We start from the raw sequence: 26,892 nt of genomic DNA on the forward strand, positions 1-26,892 counted from the left end.
TGATCCACTTTTCTCATGTTCCTGTATTTGGGGACTGAAAACACTATCAAGAATAAAAGTGTATAATGAATTATTCCGATCACATAAAAATCTTCATATGTGTTTAATTTTTTTAAAAAAGGCAATGATTTTTGATGATAACTCTGGAGGGGAACAAACACAAATATAGAAAGGAGTGTGTGTGTGAGAGAGAGAGACAGAGGTGGAAAGGAGAAATGGAGGAACAGAGAGAGAGTCTCAGAGAAAGAGAACAGAGGGGACAGATTAGAGAGAAGCCGTGAGGTCACCCAGACACAGAGAAAACAAGCATGAAGAGGTGACGTTGAAACACAGAGAGGCCCACCACTGAAAACTCGGGAGACGAAAAGTAAGGGAAAACTCTGTAAAAACATATATACGGTTCAAGGAGCCAAGGAGCCAGCCACAGGACCTGGGAGAAAAAAGAGAGAAAGGAAGATAACACAGGGCAACATTCAATTTAGTCAATATTTACTGAGTGCCCTCAGGGAACATAGCAACCTTCTGGAACTGAAGTGGAAACAAATTCAATTCTCTGTTGGGGAGGGTGGGGAAGTTCAAGTCTGCCAAGCTGCCTGGGGCTGAGGAGGGGAGTACATGCAGGTCCACACTCTGCTCTGCCTCCAGACCTCCAGATGCTGGCCCAGCAATTCCCTGTCTCCTTGGGCTGACCTACAACCCTCTCTTCGCCATCTCTGTGGAGGAAAAACAAATGTTTAAAGAGAGGCAAAGATCAAGGCATTATATAAATTTTTTGTACTTGTAATATCAGGTCTAAAACTAGTGTTACTAGTAACACCATATTTATTTCTCAATTAGACATAAAAATCTAAAATCTTAAATATTTAGATAATAAAAAATATTTAGATATTAAAAAAAGAAAAATATTAACCTTTTTTTATAAGGCTGAATCAGAGGCCACTTTCATTAGACTCCCCCCATGTCTTGACATACGATAACATATAGTAGTTTTAAAACAAATCTCTATTTCAAAAAATTCAGCTCAGAAAGTATCTCTTAGGAATATCAGAGCACACAGACACATATCTGGTTGAAATGTCTCTGAAATACCTGCAGAAAGGGAAATGTAGTTATATGACTCACGGTGTGCATAAGATAAAAATAAACCAGAGGTTTAGAAGAAACACAACTATTCCTGGCAGTGGGGTCTATGAAGTAGACTTGCCAGGGAAAGACACAATCGTCAAAACTCACTACATCTCAAAGGGAACTCACACCCATTCACAGCAACCCAACTGATAAACCTAAAAGAAAGAAGACACGTAGCAGAATCATTTCTGGGAATATTAGCTTACCTTTACCCCTCCTATATTTTTCTTCCTCACTGCTGGATCTTTAGTATTTGCTGGCCTCTGGGAATTTTGTAGGGTGGAAAACAGAAGATGCTCAATGTAAAGGGTCCTTTGTGTTGTGTAAAAGTGAGAAATTGTTGAAGAACCTATGCTACTATGATCCTAAGGATGGAGGGTGAAAGAGTAACTTTGAGAAACTTGGAAAGAGGCAACTATGTCTCCCAGACCAAAAAGAGAGTCAAAGTCAGGGTCCATGCATTGCTCATTAGCAAAACTAGCGCTCCAGGGAGGTGGCACGTGACAATGGGAACGTGTGTTTGATGTGCCAGGAGAGTGGCACCCTAAGTCCCAGAGTTCCAAACTTCGCCAAAGATCCCGTGCCTGCAACATGAGCTGGAGTGTGAGAGCGGCCAGGTCGGAAGGATCAACTCACACAGGACACGGTCTGAAACAGTGAGAATCTCAATGGCACTCTGTGGGTCAATGACCAACGACTGCCTCTCAGGTGATGTGGCACTACCTACAACTAGCTCTAGGACCGCAGCGCCAGTCCGTGGTGTGGAGTCCCAATGGTGACTGCGATTGAATTTTCCACCACCCTGGCAGAATAGGCTTAGAGAACAATTTTAATTGATTTTGTAAAAATAAATAAGTGAGATATTTTATATGTATCCGTGTTTGTGGTCTGAATGTCATACCTGCCACACAAACTTTGACATCACATAGAACTAGGGCCAAGGAACCTGTGGGCGCCTTACTTAATTTCTCCAAGTCTCAATTTTCTTATCTGAAAAAAGGAGACCAAAGTAGAAATTAATTCCTAAGTTGCTCTAAGTACTGCAGATTAAGTAGATGCTAAGTTTCAGAGCCTGGAACACGTAAGTGCTCAAGAACAGTGGTCATTCTTATTCAGTTTTAAAAATGAGTCTACTAGAAATGAGACAAAACTTTGATACACAGCTTTCAGCCATTGCACAAACACAAGCATTGCAAACAGGGAAACACCATCAGTGACGCACACTGTTTACAAGAAAAAAAATAAATTATTAATGCTTCTTTAAGAGTAATACCACTATCCCTTGTAGGAAGAACAATATGAGAATATGGCCAAGAAAAATACCAACACAGGCCATGCCCAGTGAGACCAGCACGTCTAACAAAACACCAGCCCATGGGGAAGAATAATAGAGGAGCAATTCCAAGTGCTTAATATGGTAATGGCTTTGGAAAAGTCAACAGCCACCCTTCTCCTCCTCCTTTTTCCACTCCCTTCATCCAACACAACCTCATCTGAGGCTAAAGATATTTATAATTCTCTGGGTGACTAACTGTAGCAAACCTGACAGGCAGGCTGGTAAACTTGATAAAATTATCTTAATATGACAGATATACGTCTCAAATGGAATGTGGGAGGGGAGCAGGTGCTTTAATGTTTGATAAGCTAAAATAGCACTTTGAAAATGGAATGACCCCACCAAGGGATTTAATGGTAGAGCCAATTTCTGGTCGGATAAGCCTCCAGCTATAAGGTAATCAGGTTTGCATTCACATTAGAAATCTTGGTGTGACCCCAGGATCTCCTCATTCTTGCCTTCCTCTATCCTACCCAAATCATTTGGTACCAATCACTGGTCCCAGGTCTATCGCCCAATGGTAACATGTTGGAAAAATCATAATTTAGCAATTCAACAAATATTTCTTGAGCCTTTGCTAAGAACCTCGTACTGGGGACACAGAGATGGACATAATCATTGCTGTCAGCCCCATCTCAAAACCCTGGAGCAGCCTTCCCCAGCTTCAAACAGCGAGGCCCATTCAGTCCTGCCCACCACCTGAGCCACATCCTCTGGCTCCAACCACCCCAAAGCCTGCCTGTCATGGTATTTATTAAAGTCTAACATGGACAAGGAAGAGAGGACTCTGACACAAATGTTGTCTATTTGCAACCTAAGCATAGACAATCTTGAGCCACTGAGGAGTTTTGTTAATCTGGAGAGTAATGAGCCTAGAAGTTTCTATCTTGCCAGTTGGGAGAGCTTCTTCAGGATCTAGACTGGCCTCGTGGGTGTATCTAATGACAATGTAATGTCCTCTATCTTTCCAGCCATGTTTAATTATTTACAAGTAAACAGTCCATAGATTCTGAATGGTGATACCCACCCTTGAGGAGAAGATATGAGGCTGGAGGAGAGAGACAATCACACAAATAAATATAAATAGTGTAATAAATGCCATTAAAGTTACATTCTTAGAATGTACAGAAAAGAGAACAATAAAATCTGCCTGGATGGAAAACTCTTCATGAAATAGATCATAAAAGATGCTTGCATGATGAATGAGAGTCTGAGAGGTGGAAAAGGGTATTCATGGATGAGGAAACAGCCTCAGCTAGTAGCACAGATGTGTGAGAGGGAACAGTCTAGTCAGCGAACAGCAAAACAGTTAAGCATGCCAGCGTGGTGGAGGACCAGGAAAGACCAGGGTCAGTGGCAGAAATGCAACTGAAAAGGTGCTTGGGACAATCGAGAAGGGCCTTGTCCATGTTGAGAGGTTTGAATAGAGCTTGAATAGAGCTTTTCTTAGACATGCCTGATGAGGTAAGGAGAACGCGTTCTAAGTTAGAGAGCATGGAGGCAAAGGGAGTCGTTAGAAATCCAGTCAGGCATTCAGAGCAGAGAGGCTGAGCCAGAAATAAGAGTATCCACCCTCTGTCCTGCTGCCTGGGTGAATACACAGGTCCAGGTTTGAGTTCTGGTGCCTTCACACTACCTTGGCCCTGTGTCGGGCTGTGGGAACACCTCAAGCACCTCCAGTCTGATCGAGCCGCCAGTGCCCTCTGGTGGTGACCCACTGGATGTCCCGAAGATGCGAACCATCCAATTCCTCCCCCATTTCCGAGCATCTGCCATGTGCTGGCTTCTGAGATAGCTGGGGGAGACACAGATCTCCAAGAAGTTGGTTTTTCACTCAAGAAGCTCACAGTTTAGGATGTGGGGCACAGAGGTGAACACATCAGAATAACAGTGTGTGGTCAGTGCCAAAAAAATTGTGCAATCAGAAATATGCATAAGACAGTTCATACGGAAGACAAATGATTATCTTTTGGGTCTGGTGGCTTTGATGGTGGTCTGAGGTCTGGGCTGGCACTGAGAAAGGCCTCCTGGACGATGTGATTGGGCTCTGAAAGTAGATTAGGACTTCACAAGGCAATTAATAGAAAATGAGCTTTCCAGGAACAGAGATCAACACAGGTTATTTGGAGAACTGCAAGTAATTCCGATTTCTAGAAGCATCAAGTGGGAACAAAATTAGGTAACTTTTGCAGTGGACCTTTCTGAGGGAGTCTAAATGGTACCCAGTGTTTCCCAAAACTGTTCCGTTCGGCAAGCATTTATCAAGCATCTTCTATAGGCAGTGTGATAGGGAATTAAAAATTGTGCTGGCCCTCAAGGTGCTTACAGTCAAGCACTAAGACAGAAGTTCAGACAGAGATGTGAAGGAATACTTCCTATAAAATGCAAGTTATACACAAATAGCAGTTGGCAGCAAAGGAAAAGAGGCATTTACATTGAAAGGGACAGTCAAGGAAGTCTTTCCAAAGTAGGAAGCACTTGAGTTGAATACTGAAAAACAAATGAGTAGGAATTTGCCAAATGGCAGTCAGGGTCCGGTGTGCCCCCGTTGTTTCTGTGATGTGTGATGCGAACTGGCTGAATGTCTTCTTGCCCCTCTGGGTGCATTTTACTTTCTTCCTCTGATTCCTCTTCTTCCTCCTACCCCTACTGTGATTGATCCACCACTGCCCCCCCACCCCCACCAGGTTCTGTGCTCAGCCCTCACATCTTTGCTTGGTTCCCTCTTGGGGACTTCATTCACACCCAGGGCTTCCACTTAAGAGTACCTCACTTTTTACCCAGAAAGTCAGCCTATCCCTAATGAGACTTGCTCCAAGCAGAACCCACCATCATTAACCTCTGAATCCTCACCTCTCCTTGCTTGGTTGTCCCACCCACCCTTTAGTGGTCTGATTTTATAAGTCGAGAAGCTTGAAAAGACCCTTACTTACTCCTTTCCTCTCTCCAGCATCCAGTGCCTCTACAAGTTCTGCAGCATTCGTAAATCATTTTCTTTGTGTCCACTGTTACAGCCTGAAATGGATTCCTCATAATCTCTTGCCTGGTTGATTGCAGTGGCCTCCTAATCTGTCTCTCTGCTTCTAGCTCACCCCCTCAGTCCACCCCGCTTCGTGACTGCTAATGGGGTGTTCCTAACAAGCAAGTCAAGCAAGTCTGATCTTGTGTCATATGCCACCCTACCCATCCTGCTTACAATGCCTCCATGTTCCCTACAACCTTCAACATCAGGTCTCAGCTCCTTAGGGTGGCAGACAAACCCCTCTGCTAACCTCTCTAGCCTCATCTGTTGTCCTCTGCTTCCAGGAGTTCTCCAGAAATTCCACACTGATTGCAGATCCCCTAAACATGTTGTTTCGTACTTTCCTGCCTAAGAATACTATCAGGTAGAATGTTCTCCCCACCACTCTTCCCACGTGGCAAACTCCAATTTATCCCCCAAAACTCAGTTCCATGCCACATCCCCCCAGTGAGCCTTCCTTGGCCCTCCCTTTTGGGTAGATGACCACTTTCCTTTCTGGGCTACTTCTGGACCATAGATGTGTATCTATTATTATGTCATTTTGTGATGTTCTGCTTACCTGTCTGCATCCCTTGCTCCAGGCTGGAGCAGCAGTATAGCAGAGCAATTAAGAAAGTGGAACCAAATCCCAGCTCTGCCACTTACCAGAGTGAACTTGGGCAAGTTGTTTACTTCTCTTTGGCTTGGTTTCCTCATCTATAAAATGGAGATGACAGTAGTACTGCCTCATGAAGTTGTTGTCAGGTTAGTGTATATCAAGTGCTTTGAGCAGTACTTGGCGTATAGTAAGTGCTATATAAGAATTTGCTATGATTTTCAACTATGAGTGTCTTTATGTTAGGAAATTAGGTCTTATTCATCTCCATTTTCCAGGGTCCAGCACAGTGCCTGACACAGAGAGTATGCTTGTTGAAAGGAAGAAAGGCTACATCTTTGGCTCCTCCCTTCTCCTTGACCCAGTACCTAGCAAATCCCTGAACCCTACTGGACTTTCCTTTTCAATGTCCCTTGTATTTACCTTTCTTTCTGTAGTAACTGTCACCATTCCTTCATTTATTAAACAAAAAGTTTATTAAGGACCAACGGTCTAAAAGGCATCACTCCTCTTGCTGAGGATGCTGCTTCAAATACGACAAAGTTCCTCCGCTATGGACCTTACATTCTAGCAGATAACACAGACAGTAAATAATAGCATATTAGTTATTTGATCATAAATGTGATATATATATGATAGGAGGAATTTAACGTAGTCTTGAAGGTCAGGAAGTTTCTCTTAGAGAGGAAATTCCACTGATATATGAAAGACTAGAAGTAAATAAGTAGCATGAGATGGTAGAAGGAAGCTGTGGTGGCAAGCCTCCAGGCAGAGGGAACAGCATACACAAAGCCCTGAGTCAGGAAGAATTCTGGCACATAGAGATTTTGAGTTCCTTGTGTCTGGATTATTCCTACAAATGATACCTGATGTCTGCACAAGATGACCTTCCACAGGGCTCTAGAATTAAACTTTCTATCTTGTTGATTCCCTGCTCAGAAACCTTTCATTACTCTCTATTACCTACTGAATGAAAGGTTAATTCCTTAGCTATTTTTCATGAGCCAGTGCCATAAGGGCTCCAGTAATGGCCCAGTTTTATCTCCCATAGATCTTCTGCATCTATACTCAACAATAACCCTCATGTCCTACTTGATATTCCCCACACATTCCTTATTCTTTTTTACTTTCTCAAACTTATGTTGTTATTGTCCCAAAAATGCCTTTCTTCTCTATTCCTATCAATGCTTGTTGTTCTGCAAATATTTATTTGTTCTATGGGTGATGTGCTTTGACATTTTCTATTCTAGTCTATTCTACTTCATTCCATTTCAGTTTTTTTTTTTTTTTAAAGATTGGCACCTGGGCTAACAACTGTTGCCAATCTCTTTTTCTGTTTTATCTCCCCAAACCCACCCTGTACATAGTTGTATATCTTAGTTGCAGGTCCTTCTACTTGTGGGATGTCCATTTCAGTTTTTAAGACAAGCAAGTTGTAACCTACTGATGCAATTTCACATCCCATTAATGGATCTTGATCCACAGTTGAAAACATTGCCCCAAATAACCTTAAAGATTTTTCTGATATATGATTCTCGAGTGAGGTTGGCTTTGGTAGATTCTAAGTTTTCTTCCAGCAGTTGCATCCTCTAACTCAATTACATCTTGGTTATTGGGCATCTGTATCCTCTGAAGACAGGATGGTAAAATTCTGCATAAGCACGTGATCACTGGGGGAGCTAATATTACAGAGCCAAAGCCCCCTGAGGATACTTGGCAATGCATCTTAATTTGTAGGAGATGTCACACTTTGCAGTTTCGATCCTGGTAATGTTCTGAACTGAAGTTGCTAATCATATTGAGCTGTTCCAGATCACATACCGGGCAAAGATGTACATGGGAGAGTATTTGTTCCAGCTGTAATGGAGTGAAAAAGCAAAAAATAACAAGCCCAAACCTCCATTAACAAAGAAATCCATGGCAATCAGATGCAACTGTAGCTCATATTATGTAATAAGTGTATCTTTGCAAATAGATTTGCTTTATATTGGCCCAAAGAGACTACTTGAATCTCTTGTAATAACCACTTCTCAAACTATCTGTTTTTCAAAATCGGTTTCATATCTTGGGTTAACTTTCAGTAGAGCATTTCAGTATTTCAATATTCTTCCACTTTAGATTCTGCAATGTCAACACCTGGGTCAATTTACCATCTTGTTAATGTTCTTTATCTCTAGCCCAGATTACGTTCCTATGTTTCATTTTTCTGTATCTCCTACTGCCAAGTGGACACGACTATGACAATGACCTCCAGACACCCCAAACCCATCAATCCAAAAGTGAATTCATTATCATCATCCTATATCAGCTGCCCCTACCCCTTCACCTTACTTTGATTGGAGAATGGCACGCCATCTCTCCACTTAAGTCAGAGAACACAGGCATCAGGTTTGACTCCTCCTTCAACTAACCTGCCACAAATTCCTCTTGATGTTACATCCTATATGCTTCTCAAATCTGTCTACCTCTCTCCAGCCTCCCTGCCTCTCCTGATGTTCAAGCCTCTTTAAATGGTTCTCCTGCTATCTTTCTCAGTGCATTTCACGAAGTGGCCAATCTATCATGTCATTCTCCAGCGGGAAGTCATCCAGTTAACTACTATTCCCTTTAGGAGAGAGTCTAACAGCAAGAACCCAAAATTGCTTGCAAAGCCCTTCCTGATCTGTCCTCTGCTAACCTTTTCTGCCTCACTTTCACTCTCTCCTTTCCAACTTTCTTCCATCCCTCCTCTCCCCCTCCATTCATATCCTACCTTCCAATCATTAAAACACTCCATTTTTGTCTGGAACATTCTCCTTTTTACTGGAGAGTTCTTACTCTTCCTTCAAGCCACATCTTGGATATCTCATGGAAAACGTTCCTGGAGCCTTCTAAGTCCAGGCTTCTAAGACAGGCTCCTCAGTCCTCCTTTAGTGCCCTGTAACTCGCCATTACACTCTAAATCACCTATTCACTTCAGTCCACTAGTGTGAGCACAGGAGTTATTCAGTATTATATACCTGTTGCCTAGCACATAATGTGTATGTGCTAGGTGTATGGTTAATATTTCCAGAATGAACAAATAACATCTGATTTTCTGTCTGCCAAGTGGTAAGGGGACTCTCCTATGGGAGAACCCTATAGTGTTCAGCTATGCTGATGACTGGGAGGTAAGTCTATCTAAGACTGGGATGAAATAGTATCAAAAAACTATTTTGACTGTAGATTTAAGTCATGATCTCCAAAGAGCTTATCAGTAATGTAACTTACTTTTTAAGAAAAAATCTCCATCTGTGTTACGTGTCATACTTCACAAACTCAGGAGAAGGTAAAAAGGAGGGAGCTATTTTTGGTTCTTTAAAATCCCAAAATTTCATATAGTCTCTTTTCTTAGACAACTAAATTTTACTTTTTACTAGACTCATCACGGCTAATATCTAGATCCTCAGATCACTGGGGCTTTTACTAGTTTCATTTACTTATTCTCATTCATCTATTTCTCATTAATTAAACACCTACTAAGTGCCAGATAGTGGAGATACTAGGTGGGTAAGATGTCATCCCTCCCATCAAAAACCAATCAATTCAATGGCTGGGAGGAAGGAAAAAAGCAGACATGTGGGCTGTTATGATCCAGATGCCCTCCAAACTCATGCAAACTTGAACTTAGCCAAAGAATTCCAAAGGGGGATAAAAAATGTTAAGGAATGAGAATGTTTTCACTTGTGTATGAAAAAAACAAAATAAGCTTTATGAGTGATAAATATTCTGAGGGAAGAACATACAGCAAACAGCAGATACCACAAGGGGAAGGTTTTCCCCTATGGAACGGTAAAGATTCTCATTGTATTAGTTCACATTTAGTCAGAGCTATTTGAGTCAGTTACCATCTTGTTGAATTCTATTCATAATTGAAAAGCAAATGGTCTAGCAGAGTGTAGACATTTATTCAAAATATTTAGGCAAAATATAGCCAAAGTGATGAGAGTTTGTGGTTAGTCACAGATGGTCAACACTTACAGCTTGTGAATTATTAAATTGTGTCAGTGGTGACGATGCTGATGCTGATACCAGAAAATAAAAATGTATTCTGAAGGATTTTTGACTCAAGCAAAATTGGAAATGAGCAAGACTTTTCTGAACAGAATGATTCTGCAGTTTTCACAAGCCAAGAACTCTTCAAAATCCATCTCTGAGTCTCTGGCATAAATATTTAGAGCCTCATTGAATTTCTTGCTATTCCCTTAACACCCTGTGCTTTATGATACCTTATGCCTTTGCTGTTCTTTCTGATTAGAATAGCCCCCAGCTCCTCGGTGCCTGTTAAACTCAAATATCATCTCTTCTATGAAGCACTACAACAGGATAAATGGAAATCTCTCGGGCTAAATTAATTCCTCCCTACTCAGTGCTCACAGCATTTTGTGATTTGCCTTTCAAATTGCACTTATTACATTATATTATCCTTATTGGTGGCTGTATTTTTGTTCCCTAATAGACCATGAACTACTCATTGGATCTGCATCCACAGGACCCAGCAGGGCCCGATACAAATTAAAACCTCTTTCTAGATAGGTTTAATGTCTGAATCATTCTATTTTTCTCCTCCACCTCTTCTGTTTCACTGTAGTATCAAGGTCATCTTCTCCAGTTTTGGCTAACTTCATGATGCACATTATTTAAAAGTTCTAATCTAAAAATTAAAATATATAAATAGTTTCAAGTTTATCTTGGAAAAAGCAAGAGGTTGTAGTTTTAAGATCCATCTCTGTCGCTAAGAGATCATGTGATTTGGCACAATCGATTTACCTGTCTTGGCTTCAGTTTCCTCATCTAGAAAATGAGGACATTGCTAAATGATCTCTAAATTCTCTGTCTTTGCTAATTCTATGACCCAATATCCTTTCCTGAATTCATGAAAAATTAATGGTCTCAAATACACAATTGTGTATTTAAGTAACAGTTTTTATTGATCTTGACTTGTTTCCGGTTTCTTTGCTTTGCTTTTCCTTAAAAACACATAATCAAATGAAAGTTCTTTATTGTTTACAGTGATGTCTTTAGAGGTTGGAAAGTCAAACAGATATAGGTTTCATCCCTGACTCTGCCACTTATAAAACTAACGTTATAACCTTGGCAACTTCAATGTGCCCAAGCCTCAGTTTCCTCCTGTGTGAAGTGAGAATAATAATAATAGTGCTTGTTTCATACGGTTATAGGGAATCTTCTGTATTTCTTCTAAGTCCCTGCAGTTGCGGGTACATAGGGCTGCAAAGGTCTTCATAACACAAGCAAGTTCACTGATGAATTAATCACCAGCCTTTATTTTCTCTCACTGTGTAAAGTGTTTTATCTATTTCTTGCTGATTGCCAGATATTGTAAACATCTGATAATATAATGCAAATATAATGCAAATTGTACTTGTACAGTGCCAAGTACTATTGCAAATCTTGCAACAGATGCAAAGCTTCATGAAATTGATGAAAATAGTCAAATGAATTTTAAAGACACAAGTAAAGCCATTGACAAATAAATTGAAGAAGAGAAAGCTAATAAAAATATAGCAGAGTAGTCACCTTAAAGGTATTGAATGGAATATGGGAATAAATAGATTAATCCCTGCATTATTTAAAACAAAAAGCGACCATATTTATGATCATGCTACAAAAGTTTAGGATGTTACTTTGCATGGTGATGCATTTTTTAAAAATGCTCAAAATTAATTATTTAATTTCTTTTTTGCTTCTTCTAAGAAATAATTTACGGAAGCGATCAGCAAGAGGAGGAAATTCCGCATGAGAATAGGAGTGTCTCACACAGTGGGCATCACAGGGCAGAACAGGGACAGTGAGGAGCAGCAAAGACGACCTTCATCTAGATCTCAGTTCTGCTGCAGGCCAGCTCTGGCCGTATCCTTATCAGCCACTTGAGAAAGCAAAGGAGAAAAAGCCAGACTGTTCATCTGTGGATGTCTGACATCCAGTAATTTATTAAAGTTTCAGCGTAAGCATCTCTATTCAAATATGAAAAACAAATGAATGTCAAAACTTCAGTGAAACTTTAGTAAACAATTTCATCTCTTTCCATAGCATTTTGCAATAAATAAAGATAATTTCATCACTTTTTGTTCTACTAATAGCAGTGTGAATCACTAAACAGGTATTACTTCTCTTTTACTGTTGAAAAAGCAAAAGTTGGCCAAATTTACTCAAGACAGTCAGAGATTGGACACGGCCCCCTGACTCCAGGGCATTGGGATAAGGATGCTTTATGTTCCTTCTCTAGCACCAGTAATATTAAATACTTTACATTTTAGTTCTAATGCTCAATACAATCTTTTCAGGATGGATTTTGTTGCCCCCAATTTACAGATAAGAAATCTACGGTTCAAAGAGATTAGATAAACTTGCCCAAAATCACCTGTGTGCTTTGACTTCCTAAATCCACAGCCCCTGGGGCTTTCACCACCTCACCGCTTTCCATGCTGAATTTCGGTGTTGGATGTTTTTAGTAATAAGAGAAGAACACCACCCACAGAGAAGAGGCTTTAGAGTGTAATTGAACTTTAGAAAGTTTGTCTTAGAAAAAAATAATTATTTTAAACCTTTTCAGTTTACATCTCAATTATTATTACTAGTAAATTTAAGAAATAAAGTTTAAAAGTTATGCATTTATCTCACATTTTTCCCTTTTCCTATATACAATCTGGAGGCAATACTAAAAAGCAACGAAATAAGCAAAAACACGTTGCACCAAAAAAGGAAAAAGAAGCTGTAATTTGTATAAATCTCTAACCTTAGCAGGTCACTGCCCCTGTCACCTCCTTTTACCGATTCAGATGCGAACCATAAAGAGATTCAGTGAACTTTCTAGGGTCACAGAGTTCAAAGTCAGCTAAGAAATCACACCAAATATTCTTGCATCCTTCATTGTTTTTGATGGCTATCTTTAACGCAACCATATTTGTAGTAAAAATATAAGCTTTTGTTTAATAAAGCAATAAACAGAATACATCAGCTGAAATTATCTCCAGTAAGATCTGGACTGAACATACGTGGTGTGAGGGACCATTTACTTCTACTTACAGCAGTTCTCGTCATGGATTATTTGTGAAGGGTTTTTCATATGAGTGATATAAGTTACATAAATGAAACAAAGACTGTGAATATATACATATCTTAGGTTATATTAAAGTTGCAGCAAAACAAATACTTTCTATTAGTGAAGTCTGAAAATAAAAAACCTATACTAAAATTTTAGAATTGAATCTATTTGCTTCGTAAAGAGATTTTGACACGTCTTTTTTTCTTTTTGAATTAAAAAAAAACTAATGCTGTCAACTTTTAAGCAAGGCAGCAGAAAATCTAGTTATATTTCACTTTACACTCTTGCAGTGATTTTTGTAACTTATTAACATTGCTTCAGAATACAGAAAAGGACCCTATAATGTGTCAGTTGAGATTCAGGACCCAAAGTCTCCCATTAGAAGGTGATGCATTTGTTCATTAAAATTGTGAAGCTGTAAGGCATCCTTCTAGAAGAGTTGCTGAATTGCCATCTAAACTAAATAATAACAGCCATAAAACAAGTTTTGTGCTTACTCTTTTATTTCACACATTCATATTAAGGCTGGTAGATGTAAGAAGCAATTTATAAATGCATACACCATTCTGTAAGTGGCCTCAACAAAGAAAGCTGTTCCCAGGGAAAACAAACTTTTAGGATTGTTCCAAATCAAATAAACTCTCAATATATTTTCATATTTTGACAGTAAACATCTACAGTGTCAGTCACCATGTTGTCACAGAGATATGACAGTGTGTAAGAAAATGCCCCATGTTAACCTTCTGCCCCACTTGAATCTCAAGTCCACTGATTCCATATCATCTTTTCATTGTTCCTCCCCCTGAAGGCCTTACTCCCCTCTTCATCTCACTAAAATTCTCTGGTCAATCATTACAATCACCTCCTTGCATATGCCCTCGACTTCTTTTCCCGGGCTGGTTTTGTTCCCTGTTTAGCAGAACTAGAGGGTTGCAGGTTACACAGTTTACACATTTGTCAAAAACCATCAGATTGTACACTTAGTAGTTATGTATTTCATTGCATGTAATTTCACCTTTAAAAAACTTTAAACAAATATTGAACTCTAGTTATTAGGTTTGTGTTTTGCAATGGTATGAGTTAGCAATTTTAAAACTTGCTTAAACAAATGAGTAAATATATTGAAGGTAATGGGAGTAGTATTTTAAGTAGGAGTTAGAAATATGGAAAGAAGGAACTTTGGAACTGGATTGAAATGGAAAGTATCAATGATATCTAACGTCTGTCTATCCAGCTCTGTAAATATAGAAATGTCTATAGATATAGGCATATATGTGCATATGTGTACATATACTAGATCTGGTTGCTGAGATTGTCTAAAAGGTATGACACAGCGTTAGCAACGAGCACACCTAATACCCAGATCTTGATTTCTATTTACCATTTCTCACTAAAAGGAATGTAGACTTCTTAAAGAAAAAATTATTCCAGGACTGGATCAGAGGGAAAAATATTGCTATAAAGGATATTATTGGGAAATTTGACAAAATTTGAATATAGACTATGGATTTGATAACAGTGTTTATCAATGTCAACTTTCCTGATTTTGTTAGTAGTATTGTGGTTATGTAAGAGAATGTTCTTGTTTTTAGAGAACATTCACAGAACTATTTCGTGCTAAAGGATCATGACTTTCAATTTACTGTCAAATAGTTCAGAAAAAAAATCATGCATCTATCTATCTATTTATCTATCTATCTATCATCTATCTATCTGTAATCTCCCTCCCACTCTCTTTCTCTCTACCATTTAGAAAGAATGATAAAAGCAATGGGAGAAAATGTAAACAACTGGTTAATGTGAGTACAGGTATTCCTTGTACTTACTTTGCTGTAAGTTTGAAATTCTATCAAAATAAAAGGTTACATTAAAGAATATCTTCAATGACTTCTTGTATTAGTCAGTCTAAGAGCTAAAGTTCTAAAATTGGCCCAAAAGTCTCCACCTCCTCATCTGGACCCTCGTTACCCCGACATCATCTTCTCCAACTCTCCCTCTTGATGCTCTGTCCTCAGAAGTCCTTGTTATGTGCAGAGACCCTTCAGCTCATTTAAATCTGCACAAGTCTCACCTTCTCAGTCGGATAATCCTATTTTCCATTAACCTGCCCCCATCCCTGAGCTCTGGATCCCCGTCGTCTTGCTTTACTTTTTCTTTTCCATGGCACATGTAACTTTCTCACATTCGTATGACTCACTTAGGCATCTTGTTTCTGTCTTTTCTCCACTCTCTAGAATGCAAGTTCCACAGGACAGGAGTCTTGTCTGCTGCCCTTCCCGATCTATTCTAAGCACCCGGAACGGTGCATGGCATTCTATAAATATTTGTTGAATGGAAGAATCACTATTATCAGATTGTCAGATTACCTTCAGGAAACCTTAACTCTTTTGGATATGAATCTTTGAGGATATTTTCTTCTTTACAGTTCTTAGCTCAGTATAGTCAAATGTCTATTAGATATTAGTATTTGTGGTCATGTTAAAGTAGCGTGGTTTCTAAATACCTGTTTTTGAAGCATATAGATAACTTAATTGGAATAATTTGAGGAATTTGGAGATACTGCTTAAGGAGATCATCTGGGTCTCACAAGAAGGCAGTAAGCTGCTCTGGGTCCCTCTTTCCACCATCTGCTCCTGAGCTTTAAAGGTAAATGAGAGACTGGCTCACACTAATCAAAATTCATAAAATATCGATGAGAAGGCCAATTTAAAGAATTATCATGAGAAACAGAGTTGCCACAGATATTAGAAAGTTGAATCTTCTACTGAGCTTATTCTCTCTCTATAAGAAGTTGACATGGAGTCCAATAGATAAGGGCAAAGCTACCTCTTTTTGTGGAATCAGAACAAAAGGAATGAGTTAGTCAAATTATGCTAGCCTGATGCATACATTTGTCTAAAGATGGAATGTCGAGGGGTCAGGCCGGTGGTGTAGTGATTAAATTCATGTGCTCCACTATCATGGCCTGGGGTTCACTGGTCCAGACCCTGGGCGTAGACCTACACACCACTCATCAAGCCATGCTGTGGCAGCATCCCACATACAAAATTGAGGAAGATTGGCACAGATGTTAGCTCAGGACCACTCTTCCTCAAGCAAAAAGAGGAAGATTGGCAGCAGATGTTAGCTCAGGGCCAATCTTCCTCAAGCAAAAAGAGGAAGATTGGCAGCAGATGTTAGCTCAGGGCCAATCTTCCTCATCAAAAAAAGAAAAAAGATAGAATGTCTAAGGATAGAGTATTAAAAAATCTGCATTCAGAGCATTTTCTCACTTCATGGTATTGAAATGAAAAGTATTAAATTTGTGTTTGGACATCTCCCCTTTTAAAGGTTGCACATTAATAATCACTTCACATATTTCTTCCTTTAGATATGTGAATACATATCTAGGCTGCAGTCAAGCCCTATTGGTATTGATTTCCAAAGGAAATCATGTTGATCTTTGAAGATGATTTCACAGTTGGCTGACCTTATCCACTACATGCTGAATTTATTACTTTAGTTGTTAGAGTTGCGGTGAGGTGGTTCCTCCACTGAAATTCACGTCTCCATTGTCTACAATTAAATGATAAAGAAACATTTAATAAAAGTTGCTTAATGCTTAACAAAATAGAAAATGCCTGAACGAAGTTAAACTTCATAAAATTCTGAAATCTCATTAGGTGTCTGTTTCCAGATCAAGATGGAGCAGATGCACTTCTCTCTATTCCTTCTATTAGGTACAGGAAAAAGTCCTGGATGTGATATATAAGGCAAACGCAAGAGGACTGTGAAAAGTAGGGAGACGAAGGCAGACCAGCTACAGAACTTGGAATCTGAGAAAGACCATGGTGGCAAGTTCCCTAGGTTTTCTTTTTGACTCATATATCCTGGACTGGGTGCTGGAGAAGCTGCAATCTGGAAAAGCCATTGGAAACTGACCAAAAGAGCCCTCATAAAAATTTGCTCTCTCTAACAAAGGACAAGGAAAGAGACAGCTTAGCAAGCTAAAAACTTTCAGACAATAACTGCCCTACCGCAAAAACATATCATGGAACAAAATGCAGCTGTAACCCCCTCGTTGTCAACAAAGGCTGAGTAGGGAGCCTAGACTTCTACTCTTGCCAGGCTGTAATAAGGCACTGCCAGTGTGCTATCAGAGAAGCCAAGCGAGGAGATGTGATTCTCCTTCTCACCCAGCAGTAATGAATCTCTCCCCACAGTGTCAATGGAAGCCACCTGGGGATCCTGGACTTCCATCCCCACCTGGCAGTAATGAGGCATCCTCCTCATCTCCACAGGGGTGAAATAAGAGGATACCAATTGGGGAACTTTCTCTACCAGTCAACCGTAAAACAGTTTCCCTCTTGTGGTGTCTGTGGAGGTTAATGCCATGTGAAGTTTACGTGGGAAGTAGTAACATAGTCACTTCCCCTCCCAACCAGGGAAACGTTAGTGAAGGCCTAGTGGAGAGCCTAAATTCCCACTTCCATTCAGCAGCAATGAGGCATCCCTGAGGTATCAACAGAGGCCAAGTGAGGAACCTGGACCTGTATCCACTCCTGGCAGTCGTGAGGAAGTATCCACCCTCCCACATTGACACAGTGTTAGGGGAGGGCAGTTAGAAGATTTAGATAAGATCCGGAGCCTCATCACATAATACACAAGATGTCCAGGCCAGAATAAAAATCACACATGTACTAAGAACCAGAAAAGTCTCAAATGAGAAAAGACATTTAACAGATACCGATACAACACAGATGTTAGAATTACGTGACAAGGATTTTAAAGCAGCCATCGTAAACTGTCTCAATAAGCAATTATGAACTTGCTTGAAACAAATGAAAAATCTCACCTAGGAAATGGAAAATATAAAGAAGAGCCCAATGGAAATCTTAAAGCTGAAAAATAAAATAATTGAAATAAAAAGCTCAGTGGATATTTCAACAGCAGAATGGAGAGGACAGAGAAAAACAAATCAGTGAACTTGAAGATAGAACATTAGAAATGAGCTAATCTAAACAGCAGAGAGAAAATAGACTGAAAAAATAAACCAAATCTCAGAGGTCTGTGGGACTATAACAAAACATTTGTGTCATAGGAGCCCCAAATGGGGAGGAGAAAGAGGGTGGAGTTGAAAAATATTCAAAGAAATTACTCAAATCTGGCATAAAACCAACAGTTAAAAAAAGGCATAAACCAACAGATTCAAGAAACTGAATGAACTCCAAACAAGATAAACCCAAACAAATCCATGCCAATACTCATCAAAATAAAACTTTAGAAAACTCAAAACAAAGGAAAAATCTTGAAAGCAGCAAGAAGGAAGGAGAATTTACCTATCAGAGGAAAAACCAATTTGAATAACAATGGATTTCTCATCAGAAATCCCAGAGGTCAGAAAGAAATGGCACACTTTTCAAGTACTGGAAGAAAAGAACGAGGAACTCCAAATTCTGTATCTGCCCTCCAGAAATAAATTCTATATCTTAATCTTCAGGAATGTAGAGGAAAATGACATTTTCACATAAATGAAAACAGAGACTTTGTCAACAGCAGCACCTAGACTAAAATAATGGCTTAAAGGAAGTCCTTGAATAAGAAAGGATTAAAGAAGGAAACAAAGGACATTAAGAAGGAAGAAAGAATAACTATGGGTAAATACAAAAACGTTCCTTCTCCTCTTTCTAAATTCTGCTTAAGAGTTGAAGCAAAAAGGACAATATTCTCTGATGTGGATCTCAATGTTAAGTAGAGAAAGTATTTAAGGCAATTATATGATAAATGAAGGAAAGTAAAGAGAAGAGGTGGCAAGCTTTCTACATTTGATTTGGACACCAGTAGATCTTTGGGGTGATGGAAGAATTCTGTATCTTGATTGCAGCAGTGGTTACAGGAATCCGCACATATGATAAGATGACATTGAACTATTCAGAACATTGTACCAATATCAATTTCTTGGTTCCGACTTTGTACTATTTTATAAAAGATGTAACCACTGGGAGAAAGTGGGTGTAGGGTACCCAGGAATTTTCCATTATTGTAACTTCCTGTAAGTCTATAATTATTTCAAAATAAACAATAAAAAATAAACGTGAAAAAAATCTTTAATAGGTCATATTCAGAAACTTCTAAATGTGAGAAAACATAAAAAACACACAATAAAGTGTTGGTGTAAAATCATAGATCAGATTTCCTCAGTAATTGGTTGTGGTTTTCTTTGATAGTCACTAATGAGCTATTCAATTTGGGGAATGCAATTCTGCTTTGATGTTAATTTTATTATCAATTTCTTCTTTTTTATGTCTTCAAAAATAACACTGAGTAAAAGCTCTTGAATCATCTTGGGTGGGTCATGACTATAACCGACAATTTTTTTAGCTTTTCCTAAAGAAAAAAATTAGTTATTATCTTCAGCTATCAGGGGATAGTAGCAGATACCTGCTAGCATTTTTTTCTCCTTTAGAGAAGTGAAAAAGAACTAGCGTAAGTGTCTCAGAATCTATTAGTGGCACAACAAGTGGCATCAAACTGTGATAGTCAAATACATTCAGGCTTTATTACTCATCTCCGTCTGATTTTCTTATCTACAGTGAAAATCCTTCCACCCCTTCCAATCTGCAGTAAACATTTTCAGAGTTTCTACAAAGTCCAGATGATTCCTCTGGGAACGGACCCCATCTTCCCCATGCAGCCGTGTTTGAACTATGCGATCTTCTCCACTGGTCATGATTGATGGGATTCCCTTTCCTATGCTAACTTGGAACTGGGACGCATAGACTCAAATTGGGCAACTTTAAGGTTCAATATTGCCAGTTACTTTTATAGCTGTTACTATATAACATATAGCTGTTACTTTTTCTCAATTATAAAATACTTCAAACATGCAAAAATATGCAATTACTCCCAGCCCTGAATGAACAAATGTTAATACTCTGCCATATTTATTTCCAATTTCTCTTTAAAGAAAATGTGAAAATTTTGATATAGATGCAAAATTAAAGAGACTCGTACAAGATATTCCAATAACCAAGATAAAACAATTCCCAGGGGCAAGCCGTGTGGCCAAGTGGTTTGGATCTTGAGTGTGGACCTACACATGGCTCATCAAGCCATGCTGTGGTGGTGTCCCACATAGAAGAACTAGAATCACTTGTAACTATGATATACAGCTATGTGCTGGGGCTTTGGGGAGAAAAAAAAGAGGAAGATGGATGTTAGCTTAGGGCCAATCTTCCTCATACACACACAAAAAGATCTATTTTTTAAGAAAAGACTATTTCCCAAATTTTGTCACGTTCACTTAACCTACTTATTTATTCATTTTTTAATTGTGGTAAAAATACACAACATAAAATTTACCATCTTGAGCATTTTTAAGTGCATAATTCAGTAGTGTTAACTATATTCATACTATTATGCAATGGATCTCTAGAACTTTTTCATCTTGCAAAACTGAAACTCTATGCCCTTTGAACAACTTCTCATTTCCCCCTTCCCCCAGTCCCTGGCAGCCACAATTCAACTTTCTGTTTCTATGAATTTGGCTATTATAGATATCTTATATAAGTGGAACCATGCAGTATTTATCTTTTTATGACTGGCTTATTTCACTTAACATATTGTCCTCAAGGTTCATCCACGTTGTAGCATGTGACAGACTTTCTTCTTTTTTAACAGAGAATAATATTCCAGTGTATGTATTTACCACATTTTCTTTATAAATTTAGTAGTTGATGGACATTTGAGTTACTTCCACTGCTTGACTATTGAGAATACTGCTTCAATGAACATGGGTGTGCAAATATCTCTGAGATTCTACTTTCAAACATTTTGAGTATATGCAGAAGTGGGATTTGCTGGATCATATGTAATCATATTTTAAATTTTTTGAGGACCCTCTATACTGTTTTCCATAGTGGTTGTACTGTTTCACATTCCCATCTATAATGTCCAAGGCTTCCAATATTTTCGTGTTCTCACCAATGCTTGTTATTTTCCGTTTTTGTGATAGTGACCATCTTATGGGTGTAAGGTTGATACTTCATTGTAATTTTGATTTTCATTTCTCTAAGGATTAGTAATGCTGAGCATTTTTCAAATGCTTTTGGGCTCTTAGCATATCTTTTCTGGAGAAACGTCCATTCAATTATTTTGCCCATTTTTTAATTGGGTTGCTTTTTTGTCGTCGTTGAGTTGTAGGAATCCTTTATGTATTCTGGATACAACCCCTTATCAGATATATGATTTGCAAATATTTTCTCCCATCTGAAGGTTTTCTTGCACTCTGTTGACTATTTCCTTGGATATGCAGAAGTTTTTAAATTTGATATAGTCTTATTTATCTATTTTGCTCCTGTGCTTTTGGTGTCATACCAAGAAATCATTGTCAAATCCAATATCATGAACCTTTTTCCTCTGTTTTCTTCTAGTAGTTTTATGGTTTCAGATCTTACATTTAGGTCTTTAATCCATTTTGAGTTAATTTTTGGTATATGGTGTAAGGTAGGAGTCTAAGTTCATTCCTTTGCAGGTGGTGTTTTCCCAACACCATTTGTTGAAGAGACTCTTCTTTCCCCCAATGTGTGATTGAAGATCACTTGATCATATGCACAAGGGTTTCTTTCTGGGCTCTCTATTCCATTCCGCTGATCTATATAGCTGTTTTTATACCACTACCACACTGTTTTGATTACTGTAACTTTGTATAACTTAACTTATTTTTTTAAACACCTTTTCCCTTTTTCCTTCTTAATGCATTTTACAGCAAATATCAAAAGGCATGATTTTATCCCCACATGATTCAGTATGAATCTCTAAAAATTATGGACACTTTCTTACAAAACCACGATATCATTATCACTTATAATAAAATTGGCAATGTTTCTTTGGTATCATCTCATACCTAGTAGAAAAATGAAATGTATGAATTGTCTCAAAAACCTGTTTATTGCTCTGTTTGAATCGGGATCTAAAAACGTCTGTACTTTAATTTGGTTATGTCTCTTAAGTCCCTTTTGATTCAAAGAAGTTCCTGCCTTCTCCCCCCGCCGTTGATTTGTAGAAATTAGATTAGTTGTCCTATAGAATATCTCAGTCTGGATTTCTCTGTTTATTTCCTCGTTCTGTCATTTAACTTGTAAATATAAGTTAAATGGTGACTTAATTGTATGGTCATTTAAGTATAAATTGAAATTAACTCAGAACTTTGATTTTTTTTTCATGCTTGCATGAGGTTTTTTAAATTCATTTGCAAATTGGAGCCTCTGGGGACTTTTCCCAGTGTCACTGGGCATTCTCAGATGTCTTCCCATGCTTTCCCCCTCCCCATGTTTCCTTCTGCCTTAGAAGTGGATATTTGTTGGCAAAGTTTTTGAACCCTGGGTTTGTGGGGTACATGGGTTGTCCCCATTTCTTATTATTCCTGCCACCAGCTTCAATCATGTTCTTGTTCCACTGCTGCAGGTGACATCATTTGTGTTCATGATCTGAAGTATGTAGAAATGTCTTGCTTTCCAGTTTTATTTAGACGTTGTAAATGGATTTCTCACTTGCCATCCTAATTGGTTTGTTTATTTTTCAGGAGGAATTTTTGGGAAATTAAAAACCTACCTTGCTCCAAGATCACATCACTGGAAGTTCCTCAACTTTCTTTCTGTTAAAGAAAGAAAACATCACAGAAACATCCCACCTCCCAACCTGCTCCCTTTCACTTTCTCCCCCATGTTCCCCTAAGGTAATCCCTATCCAGAAGTTGGTATCTCCTGTTTCCAGGCGTGCTTTTGTATTTTTACTACATGTATATGCATCCATTAAATCTGTATCCTATTGTTTTGAGAGTGGAGAATATTTACATATATGTTTTCCTGTTACATGTGTGATTTTCTACTTGGTTTTCTTTACTCAAAATTGTATTTCTTGAGAATTATCCATATTGAAACATGAAGCTGTACATCATTAATTTTAACGGCTGTAAAGTATTCCATGGTTTGAAGAAAACATAATTTGTCAGTCCCCTGCCAAAGGAAAATTATTTCATTTTGTCATGACAAGCATCACTGCAAAAAAAAAAATCACTTGTGTACATGTTTGCTTGTGCACACATTTATGAGGTTCTCTAAGATAAATACGTAGGAGTCGAAGTACTAGATCAAAGGGCTTGTGCATCTTGTTACGCCCGCACGAATGAGAGTTTCCCCCGTGTGTAGTTACAGGAATGTTTGTGATGTTTTAATTTTTTACAACCCTATAGGTGTGAAATGATATTTCATTGTTTATTTTACATTTTCCTGGTTGAAATGTGAAGTTGAGAATCTTTCCAAGTCTTATTGATGATTTGGTTTTCTTCTGTGTCTGGCTTGTTTATAAAATTGACAATTTCTCCTGGGTTCTATGTCAATTTCTTAATGATTTGCAAAGGTTTTAAAAATATGTTCTGAATAATAGTGCTCTGTTTTTGGTGCCTATTGAATACAATAAGTTCTCATAAACTCTCTGTGAATCCCCTCTTCTCATTCTTTCTCCTTCTGCCTCTGCCCCTTCCTCTACCTCTCCCTTTCTCTATCTCAATAACCCTTTCTCTCCCTACAGCTCAGACTTTGTCCATGGAAACATCTTGGAAAACAAGCAGCATACTGACCTTTTCACTTTCCCGAATCTTGGTCTCTAACTACCCCTCATCCCCATGACCAACACTCAAATTTCTTGATGGAACATCTTTTCTTTCAAAGTATTGACACTCATTGCAAATATATTTTAAGAGCAGAAGTGTTCTGCTTTTGTGGGCTACCGGTTTGTCAGATACAATCACATTCCGTATATGAGTTTCAGTTCAACTGATGTTTTCCTTTTCCCAGCACGTCTGTTACCTCTTTCTGGACCTTCCCTATTCCATGTCTTTGTCAGGATTTTGCAAGTCTGGTGAGGGCAGTGAACAAAATTTATGGGTGCAATGGGTGCTGATATGGATGATAGGAAAAAGAAATTCTAATTATTTTATCAACATAGACTATGCACTGAGATAAGAATTTGAAGTTACTGCAAAATGAAACCGTTGAGATGAAGATGTTAATATATTGAGATTAGTAGATGTCATAATGAGTTTAGAAAAAAAGAAAAGTTTCTAGGACATACCAGATCATATTGCCGCACTGCCTCCGTACACAAAATTGGTGTTAATGCATAAATTTCTCTGGAAGATTCTATAAGTTTGTGAGTTGGAAGCAATGCTGTTTTAAATATTGACACCTAGTTATTGCAACTTCTTAAATTAAAATGTATAAGCTAGAGGTTTTCTTTTGCTTTTCTATCTTCCTCTTTTTTCTAAGTATAGACGAGAAATAAAGGCAGATGTAAATGCTTAGAGTTATTTATTTGGATTCCAATTTAAACTTTCCATTACTTTTTATTTTGTTTTTAAACATAGGCATCTGTTCGGTTTCATGAGCAAAGCCCCCAATTTTGTTCTCTTCTTACTGAAGTTCTTGAAATAGAAGTAATGTTTTAATGTTTGATAATAATAGACCAAAGAGGATGACAACATCCAAGTATAAGTATGTATTTCACAATCTAGAATAATTTTTTTTACAGGAAAATGCATTAGACAAAGAATAGTGTGTGTAGGGGTGTGGTAATTACAATAATAAACGTGGAAGAAATAACTGGCCAGGGATAACATAGCCAGTCCAAGTTTGTATCCAATATACTTTTTTTTTATCTAAAGCAGAATTATAATCTAAAAATAATATTTACATTCTGAATGATGAGTCAGACAGACAGAAACGTAGTAGCATGTAGTGTTTAAGATTGTTCAAAAATATGAGTGATTTTATTTGAAAAATGACTGACTTTCTTCAGAGTTCCAGGGCTCTCGGTTATTTTAATAAAGCAAATTATCTTGGAGGAAGGTTCATAAACTCTACCTTCATTAGCTTACCCTTGTACGGCAGGGGCGTTTGCTTGGGAAATCATTAGACTCTTTTTGGGCTCAGAAATAGGTGCCCTTAAACTAGTGTTTCGTGCAGTGCACAATGCAAAAGGCTGATAATTTTACTTGAAAAAAAATCATTATACTTTCCATTCTGTTCAGTCTATATCACACTCAGAAGAAATTAATTATCTTGGTGGTTTGGTGCTTCAGTTGTCCAAAGTCTTTGTTTGTGTTAATGATAAATGTAATACTATATTAACTTTAGGTTGTACTTCTTGCTACAAATTCTCACTGTTTGGTTTACTAAATAAGTGAAAACATTTTCACAAGTGGCCAATATAAGAAGGGACAGGTAAGCTTCTTGCTTCATAACCTTTTCCAAAAGCTTTATTTCCATGTAAATTTAATCTATTCTTACTTGCTATTAATTTAGCAGCTACAAGTTTCATCTCATTTATTTAACTAGCTAGTTGATAAATCTTTGTATTAAGTCTTGGTATATGTTAGGCAATGATTTACTTGTGACTCAAGTTCTGAATTCTTTTTTCCTAAAATTAGCAAAATTTAGAGCTTCTGTTTTTATCCTCAAATATTCCAATAATTTCTCTCTTAAACAAACAAACAAACCTGGATTAAAGAGATGATTGAAATTCATAACAAATATCATTTTTGTCTCTCACATTACCATACTACTTAGAACCAGGACAGGTGTTAGTTTTTATATTTGTGGTGCTTCACACATATCACTTATCCTTGTGAATATCCTTTAGACTCTCAATGAAAAAGCATCACGCCTCCCCCAAGGTCCTTGAAGAAATATGATCTGTGACAGTGCAGGCGACTCTAGGACACAAAACAGAGCATAGGCAAGAGGCTGCAGATTGGGGAGAGCCCAGGTTCCGGAAGGTCCTGGGATCTAGAAGATGCTGAGAAGAAAATAAGGTGATCTCTATTCTCTCCTAGCCCAGCCAAGACCTCTCAAGAGGTCAGCAAAAAGAAAAGAAATTGAAATCAGTAAAATTTATCTAGTTCCTCTTATGTGCTGGTGTTAGCATGCATATTTCCCGGTTTCAGTGCTCACCAGCCGTGTAACCTGGGACAAGGACATAACCTCCCTGGGCTGCAGTTTTCTTATCTATATAAAATAAAGACAATAATAACATGTTTTTCAGTGGCCGGTCCTGTGGCGGAGTGATTAAGTTCACACGCTCCACTTTGGCGTCCCAGGGTTTCGCCGGTTCGGATCCTGGGCGCAGACATAGCACCATTCATCAGGCCATGTTGAGGTGGCATCCCACATGCCACAACTAGAAGGACCCACAACGAAAATATACAACTATGTACTGGGGGGATTTGGGGAGAAAAAGAAATTAAAAAAAAAAAATATTGCCAACAGTTGTTAGCTCAGGTGCCAATCTTTAAAAAAAAAGAACACATTTTTCAGAGTTTGCTGTGATAATTCAATGCATTTGCTCTTATTAAGTGCTTAGAACAGTGCCTGCCACAAAGTAAGTATTCCTTAAATATTTGCTATTATTATAGTATTATTTTTGTTGCTGTTATTAATGTAAGGACTGGCACACCAACATGACATGTCATGGCAGAATTTTAGCAAAGATTCTGTTGACTTAGCTTTCCTGATCATTTTGGACATCCAGTCTTGACCACAATTACGTGCAAGATCCTAATAGCTCAGGTATGTCCCTGTCACTACAGCAGATGGGTTTTAATTTTCTCCCTGTGGGGTGGATCCTCCTATTAAACCTAATCATGACTCATTAGGAGGCAGGGGTTTTTAAACAGTGCCTTTCAGATGCCC

At 38.3% G+C, this 26,892-nt stretch overlaps 1 protein-coding gene and 1 long non-coding RNA gene across 6 annotated transcripts in view; one reads left to right on the top strand and one right to left on the bottom strand.

Moving 5' to 3' along the window:
• The window catches only part of PTGER3 (prostaglandin E receptor 3), a 245,129-nt gene that overhangs the window by 150,014 nt on the left and 68,223 nt on the right, over positions 1–26,892 (top strand). For 3 of the 5 annotated variants that reach the window (XM_070592384.1, XM_070592385.1, XM_070592389.1), the window contains one exon: positions 22,728–22,981. The exons of 1 other annotated variant lie outside the window; for it this stretch is intronic. In XM_070592384.1, the coding sequence (XP_070448485.1) occupies positions 22,728–22,748 (21 nt within the window). In that variant the 3' untranslated portion in view covers positions 22,749–22,981. Of the gene's footprint in view, positions 1–11,814; positions 11,836–22,727; positions 22,982–26,892 lie in introns of those variants that run through there. One more of the 5 variants, XM_070592390.1, reaches the window with a different exon arrangement.
• LOC139079158 (uncharacterized) overlaps positions 1–26,892 on the bottom strand; it is a 73,685-nt gene that overhangs the window by 23,170 nt on the left and 23,623 nt on the right. The gene's annotated exons all lie outside the window — the stretch shown is intronic.

This window comes from Equus przewalskii, chromosome 24, assembly GCF_037783145.1.
Source record: "Equus przewalskii isolate Varuska chromosome 24, EquPr2, whole genome shotgun sequence".
Classification (NCBI taxonomy): Eukaryota; Metazoa; Chordata; class Mammalia; order Perissodactyla; family Equidae; genus Equus; species Equus przewalskii.